A 7,674-nucleotide genomic window follows, 5' to 3' on the forward strand; every position below is an offset into this window, starting at 1 on the left:
CCATCCACAACTCTTGTACATTTTTGCATTGTACAATTTATTTTTTTGAAATTGCGTAAATTCGTTCTGGAACTTGTGAACAACTTTTTATAAATAGGCAGACAACTATTGAAATTTGGGAACAATTTTTGAAATTCAGAAACATTTTATGTCTTCGACGAACGTTGTTTGAATTCATGAATATTTTTTTGAATCAGCGAACATTTTTTGAGTTTTGTGAACATTTTTAGGAAAAATTGGAATTTTTCGCTCAAAATTCGAGAAAATTGTTTTAAATATTTTTGAAAATTAACTCATGAATATTTTTGAAATTGTGAACAATTATTTGAAATCACAAAACTTTTTTGAATCAATGAACGTTTTTTTAAATTCATTTTTTTAATTCACGCATTTTTGTTCAAATTCACGAACAGTTTGCCAATACGTGAACATTTTTTAAGACACGGACACTTTATGATTTCTGCAACATTTACAAAGGTTCACTTTTTTTTTAGGTTCGAACTTCTTTTTTATTACAAATTATTTTAAAGAAGATAAAAACATAAAAAGATGGTGCTCGTGCAGCCCTGCCCATGGGCCGGCCGAATAGGCGGGAGGGGAGGGTATGCGAGCTGGCTTGTTCGCAGAAACAGAAAGGGTTCACCACAACCTATTTACCATATAAATCTTATTTATAACAACCACAACTTTTTGGTGCTTGACACAGGACTAGTCACTCAAACAAGCACGGTTCTTTCTGTAAAATGCACCTAATCTGGATAAAGTCTTTATGTTTAAAAAAAACAAGCATGGTTCACTGTCAGGGACTGGGTAAACCGAAGATGAAACGCACAACCTACATACTTACACACCATCACTTATTCACCATTGCGACAATGAAACGCACCGCACAGGACAGTCATATGTTCTGCTATTCACCACTCAACCAAAACAAGCACTATAGAACCCTAAGGTTGGTAAGGAAGGCCGCACAAAATTCCAGGAAGAGGAGCTGGGGTCCAGTGACTCTCTGCATGTCGAGCAGGTACTTGTCATCCTTGGTCTTGTAAAGCTGGAGAAAAAAGTAAGAGAAATTTAGAGCCAAATAGACACCATATACAGTACCATACATGCCCGCGAAATTGTAAAACCTCAAGCATAGACTGGATGACCAACCAATACTGTGCAGCCTTAAAACTTGGGAATTTTGTTTTGTCAATGTGAACCAGCAGACATTACTTGCAGACACGTTATTTTATCTAGTGATCCGACTGTGAAGGCAACATTGAGTACAAAATCCCTTTTTTTGGTATTGCAAACAAATACATTAGTAGTACGTTGAAGGTGAGATTGCTCACCTGGATTTCAAACTTGATCACAGTAGGTAGCCTCCCATTAGCATCGCCAATATCCATGATGGTAGAGCCATCAACAAAGCTGTGGTTGGCATCTAACATATCACTGACCTGAGGAAACCCAGGGCACCACCTGCATTTCATGTTGTGGTCTCCATTCTTCTTCCAGCGGACATTTAGTTCCTGAAGTGCCTTTAGAACCTCAATCATTATATCACGAGGGTGAGCTGGAGACTGTTCGATAAGTGATGCATTAGTTCCGCAGCTGAATGTGCAAAACAAAGCCAACTAAAGTGGACAATGTTCAAGACCTGGAGGCCAAGAGCCCATTTCCTTTGAACGGGGTAATATGGCCGCAAGCCACTGCCTTGAGAACCATTGCTTCCTAGAAGATAATTCTTGGTACTAGGCCTTGCTGATTCCGATAAAGTAATCTGATTAAAACTCCTATCCTAGAGAACCATCCATTCACAAGTTAATAGTGCTTAAACCTTTAATGCATTAAACAAGTACAGATGATGCAAATGTGGACTAACCATTGGTTGTTGATAGTCAGCCCCCAAATAGCCACTAGTAGCCCGGAACCGATTGTCCAAGAGCAAGTAATATGCAACAGTTGCCTGGAAACATATAGTCAAAAGTCAGTTATGAAAACTGAATGGAATGAACCACTAATTTTTGTTTGAATATACCTCATTTTGCAGCCTATTACACAGCGAACCACCCACATGATCTTTATCATATCCCAGATTGACAACGTCTTGAAGTGTTTTTTCATCAATCTTCAGAAATGAACATATAGCAAATCAGCATATAATTGCTATATAAACGGCATTTGAATGCTTGATAGTAAAGGAAATTTTTTATAAATAAAAGAGTAGCATCGCAAGGAGACTTGATGTGCTACCTTTATGAAACCCAGGGCACAACTTTGGTCATTGATTTCTATAATATTTGTTTTTGCAAATATTACATTAATATTATACCCATAAAAGAGAGCATTTCATGAAAAAAGTGTTGATCTTAGTTTTCCTATCATCCATCCAAGATCCTGTATATATGGTAGTCGCTTGAAATGTGAAATAGATGGGGTACCATTTTGGCTTGTTGTGGCGTGTTTGGTGGAGTCACTGCCAGGTAGCGAGGAAGGCGATTCTGAAACCATGGGTGGTCCCGAATTCCACGAATTGTGATTCTCTTCATGGGATCAACAATAAGTATTCTTGGGATCAAATCCATTGCAAGATCAGATAAATAACTTGGAAGGATATAGAAACCTCCCTGGAACACCAAACAAGGGGGCGTCAAATCTCCAGACAAAAAAGGAATGCTAAAGTCCAATTAATTTACAAAAGGTATACATTTGTCAGATCCAAATTGATCTACATACGTTATGTCTCACCTTTATCTTTTTGAACAGGTTGGGAATATTGTCATCCTCAAATGGAACTCTGCCACAAAGAAGAGCATAAAGTATCACCCCACAGCTCCAGACATCAACCTCAGGTCCAGCGTACAAGTTACCTGAGATAAGCTGCGCAGAGATCCTGGTTAAAGCTATTACCGCAGACGATGTGTGCGAAGAAGTATGAGGATAAGGAGTCAAATAATACAAATAAGTGAATACCTCTGGTGCAGCATAGTTTAGACTCCCGCATCTAGTCTTCAAAAAATGGCCATCATGCATCACATTACTTAACCCAAAGTCAACAAGTTTCACATTATATTTAGAATCAAGTAACAAGTTTTCTGGCTTTAGATCACGATGAACAACCATGTTTCTGTGGCAGTATTCAACACCAGATATAATCTGTTCAAGAAAAAGTTAACAAAAAACTATTGAGAAAAAACGTCAATATGCATTCAGTGAATCAGAAAGAACCCTTCAAATTACATATTCGCCTTCAGAAGGATATACCATCTCTATATGTTTGAAAGCACAATTTGATTTAAGGACTTAGACTAATTAAGACAATCAGGGCATGATGAATAGGATGCCATTTAAACAAGAATTGATTTATTTACTGATACAAAGATAACGCATGCATCAAAAGATGAAACACCAGAGTGATACTAAAATTTCGACGCATCCAGAAGACGTTACCTGGTTGATCAGTTCAATCCAAAAAACAAAGAAATTACCTTTCAAAGCTTGCAACAATATGTGGTACAAGTCTTGAGCTAAAACCTAAAATGTCTTTTTTTGTCGAATTTTCTGGTAACATGACCGGTTACCGTCTGAAGAGAAAATCATTTGAATTCAAACGTCACGATCGTGCCAAAAGAGGGTATGCATGGGCTACCATAAAACTGTCCACGGCCAGGTGGTTACAGAGCCTGACTTCTCTGGTAGAGGTCGCCAGAAGTCAACTCCGTTTTTTTTGTTGCAAACTTCATATTTTTTTTGAGGGGAGGGGAAACTTCATATTTTTAGTGCATAAAAAGTATCAGCTACGGTGCTGATGATGAAGAGTTGAATCAGGGCCATTGGGTACCGGCAAGGAAAGAAAGTAGCTGATCACTGGACCAGCAACAACTTAGCGTGCACTATGTTTTAAATATAATATATTTATACAATAGAAATTTCTGAATTTGAAATTTGTTTGAAAATTTTGTGCCAAAAAAATATGAATATTTTATGATTTTCCTGAAACCGATTTTTCCGGAGTCGAGAAAAAAAATCCTTAGCTAAAACTTAGTCAACGAATGCAAACCAAGCAAATTGCTCATGATTACACAGTAAGCATGTGAAGAATGCGGGCACTGGACAATTGGCCAGGATGTCCATATATTTCACGATCAAAATAAGAAGCTCAGCAAAGTTCATTAATGAACAACTATTGCTATTCCCAACAGGCCAAGAGCAGGAAAGGCACCTGCTGGAAGATTCGACGAGCTTCATCTTCCTGTAACCGCCCTTTCTCAACAATGTAATCCAATAACTCACCATTCTGGCAATATTCCATCACAACAAATATATCCTTAGGTGTCTCAATGACCTCATAAACCCGGATGATATGAGGGTGAATTAAGTCAATGAACAACCTCAATATCTTGATTTCTCTCTTTGCTGGAAACGAGATATGAGAAAACAATAGAAGTAAAGTGTTAGACATTCAGCCTATGAAGAAATTCCAGCTGCAAATTTTACTAACTCGCAGCAGCAAAACAAGTTGAACTGCTAATGTACTTTATCTCGACTAATTGATTTAAGTGAGAGTCAGGAACATGCCCACAAGTCTGAGCAGCACTCTGAAAGCAGATAACTCGAAATCCTGAGGAAGCAAGTCGGATGTATCCTACTCCCTCCTTCCCAAAATATAAGAACGCTTTTATCACTAGCATAGTGTCAAAAACGTTCTTATATTCTGGGACAGAGGGAGTATATTATTGTACAAGGAGAAGGAGGCATACCTTTCTCTTCCATTTCCATAATTTCCATTTGACGACGGTTCAGAATCTTTATAGCAACTTTCTGTCCTGTAAGCTTATGCTCTGCAATCATCACTTTTCCGAATGTGCCATGACCTAATGTTTTGCCCAGATTGTAGTTCTTCAATGCTTCAGAATGTCCGCCTCCTCTGGTGTTCCCATCCATTTTCACTATGCCAAAACAAGAGAAACGATATGTGTGATTCAGAAAACAGTTTTATAGTTCAGACAAAGTTGATCAAAACTGGTGAAACATGAGTTACGCGGAATATACTGATCATGTATAATATTATGAAATGTTTACAGCATGTCACTTCTTAGAGACTGGCCTTGAGTGTCAAATGAGTGGGCTGGCCATGAAAGACCACTATGTGACATGACTGACGAGGGCAATTAAAGGTCAACGAAATGGGTGAAGTTCCCTTCTCAAATGGGGAGAGCCATAGCATGACTATAGGCCTTTCTTCATATGTATGTATCAGATCTGGCAAGGATGGTTGGGATAACAACTATCGATAATGCTCGCTTGTGCTTTGGTTGCCTGGCCCTAGTGCGAAGACAGAGACGACACATAGAATCCTAGCTAGTGGGTTAAGACGCAAAGTAGTCTTAAAAAGGTTCACAGATTAATTATACGATGACTAGGCATATATGTGTGGTAAACATGGAAGTGCCATACAAGAAAGGAAATGCAGTCATGCAACAATGAATGAGCTAACACATGAATCTGCTACTGGTACTAGCTACTCAATGACTGTAGATACAACAATTACACTATGGTATGAGCATCAGAATCAGAATCCCCCGATCGCTCTGTAGGATCTTTTCGACCATATATAGAGTAAATTTGGGGAAAGTCGGCCGGCCGATGTATCAATAAACCATGTAATTAACCGATAAGTCAGTAATCAAGACTTTCGAGTCCGGGCGGGATGAGGTGAATGTTGGTCGGGCGGATCTGCGGCAAAGACCTCTGTTGGAGGGAAGAAACAAGAAGGGGCACCGCAATCCCCACAACCACAAGCAGAGCAAGAGCAGCACACAAACTGGACTAGTAAATTCCCCACTCCCTCAGAACTGAAAATTAAGAGGACGCGCGGACCGCCCCAGCTCTCTACCAAGCCAGGCAAGCAACGACGACGCAGAATCACTGAACTCCGGCGAGGATTGCAGCAAAGATGAGCAGGGCGATTCCTTAATTACCTGGCTAAATCGCGTGGTCAGCCGCCCCCGCCCGGACAGAGGAAGGCGCCGGCCCAGTGGAGCGGAGGGCGGCCTCGAATCGAGAGAGGTTTTGGGGTCGATCGGCTGGTCTGGTCGTTCTCTTCTCCGGGGATGGGACTGATGGAACTTTAGGCTTTGTGCGAGAGCCTAGGTGAGGGCGGCGTACCCGGGGGAAAGAGAAAGGCCAACGTCAGCATCACCATCGCTCTTGCGTACTACACGTGTCGGCTCGGCTCCCTCTCGCGCCGCTCGCTGACCATCGCCTCGCGCGCGTCCCGGCCGTTTGGCTTTCTGGCTGTCTTCCTCTTTCTCCTCTGTCGTTTCCATATTTCCCTCCTTCCGTTCGCAGCGCGTCGCGTGCGCCGGACGATTCCTCCGTCCGTCCGTCGTCGGTTGATTTGGACGGTGTAGGAATAGGATGGACGCTTTTCGGTGGCCGGTGACGCGGCGCTGATGCGAACTATGCATGCCGTGCGGCCGGCGTTGGCGGTGGGTGGGATTAACTTAACGTGGAACGTCGCTGTTACGTGCGCGACGAGGACGCTGGCTATATTGGGTGCGTGCGCACGTTGCACTGTTTTCTCCGAATTTGTTTTGTCTGTCACGTTGCACTGTTTTCTCCGAATTTGTTTTGTCTGTCCTGGTAGCTGGCTGCTTATTAATTTTCGCGTGGCACACCTAGAATTGGTGTTTTCTCTGGATTTCACGTGTGCGACACAGGTTGTGTACATGGGACGCGCGACGACGTGTGTGATGCATGCATGTAGACGCGCGCGAAAGGTGTGCTGTATGCATGCATGCGCGGGCTCGTGTGCTTCTTGCCGGCGCGCACGTGAAGGTGCGGTGCGTTGCGTCAAGATGTACTCCGATTCCAGGGGCGTGAAGGTGAACTGCGCTTCGCTTCGTGACAAGGTGTGCTGCACGCACGGCGTCGAAAGTGTTGGCCATAATCCATCCCGTTGCAAATTCAGTTAATTTCCTTTTAGTAGCACAGTACTACTGCTGTACTTGGCAAAATAAACGGCCAACTGACGTGTGCGTGTACATGACTTTGTCGACTTACATTCTGTTGATTAGTTAGCTAGTTATGGGCGGCCTTGATCCGGTCGTGTGATGGCATGCGAACGTGATCGCGGCACGCATACGCACCTTGCCCACATCGAGCGTCGTGGGATGGCACGACCATAAAGCTTTGGCATAGGCAGGTTTTACTTTCTGTAATCATAGGACAAATAAATTGAGAGAAATAAGAGAAAGCGGCAAGTTGAATGTTACACAAACACTTGTCTCCTACCCCAGTTCTCTCTGTCGTGATCGCCTTCCTATTTCGACAGCAGCACGTGGCATCAAAGCCAAGGTTTCGACCGGAAGAACTCTGGCACGGCAGTACAGGTCGCTGGCTCGCGCACTCCGCCACGGATGCGGGCAGTGAGCCGCGGGTGGAGCAAGACGAGGCGAGGCAGGGAGGTGAAGGTAGTGCAAAACACGGTGAAGGAGCACGTTAGCTCCACCTCATACCTCATGCTCACCCGGGCCAACTACACCGAGTGGGCGGTCACGATGCACTCGAAGATGCAGGCTACAGACGCTACACATGTTGCCTCCATTTGAATCTAATCCATATTCATTTCACACACACGCATACACACACACATACACATATAATAATAATAATAATAACTCA

The 7,674-nt window shown here is 42.7% G+C and overlaps 1 protein-coding gene across 3 annotated transcripts; it reads right to left on the reverse strand.

Moving 5' to 3' along the window:
• Window positions 1–822: 822 nt before the first annotated feature.
• Window positions 823–6,168, reverse strand: LOC119278647 (serine/threonine protein kinase OSK4-like). 3 transcript variants are annotated; one of them, XM_037559982.1, is made up of 11 exons: window positions 5,970–6,165; window positions 4,749–4,937; window positions 4,211–4,404; window positions 2,962–3,144; window positions 2,737–2,868; window positions 2,430–2,615; window positions 2,027–2,116; window positions 1,871–1,954; window positions 1,646–1,786; window positions 1,338–1,568; window positions 916–1,051 (listed from the first exon to the last, which is right to left on the reverse strand). In XM_037559982.1, the coding sequence occupies exons 2-11, from the start codon at window positions 4,930–4,932 to the stop codon at window positions 938–940; spliced, it is 1,539 nt and encodes a 512-aa protein (XP_037415879.1). In that variant the 5' UTR covers window positions 4,933–4,937; window positions 5,970–6,165; the 3' UTR covers window positions 916–937. The 3 variants fall into 3 exon arrangements, with proteins under 3 accessions (XP_037415878.1, XP_037415880.1, XP_037415879.1); XM_037559981.1 differs by having other exon boundaries at window positions 823–1,051; window positions 2,737–3,144; window positions 5,970–6,168; XM_037559983.1 differs by lacking the exon at window positions 5,970–6,165 and having other exon boundaries at window positions 823–1,051; window positions 4,749–4,932.
• Between the last annotated feature and the right edge of the window lie 1,506 nt (window positions 6,169–7,674).

Source organism: Triticum dicoccoides, chromosome 3B (assembly GCF_002162155.2).
Source record: "Triticum dicoccoides isolate Atlit2015 ecotype Zavitan chromosome 3B, WEW_v2.0, whole genome shotgun sequence".
Taxonomy (NCBI): Eukaryota; Viridiplantae; Streptophyta; class Magnoliopsida; order Poales; family Poaceae; genus Triticum; species Triticum dicoccoides.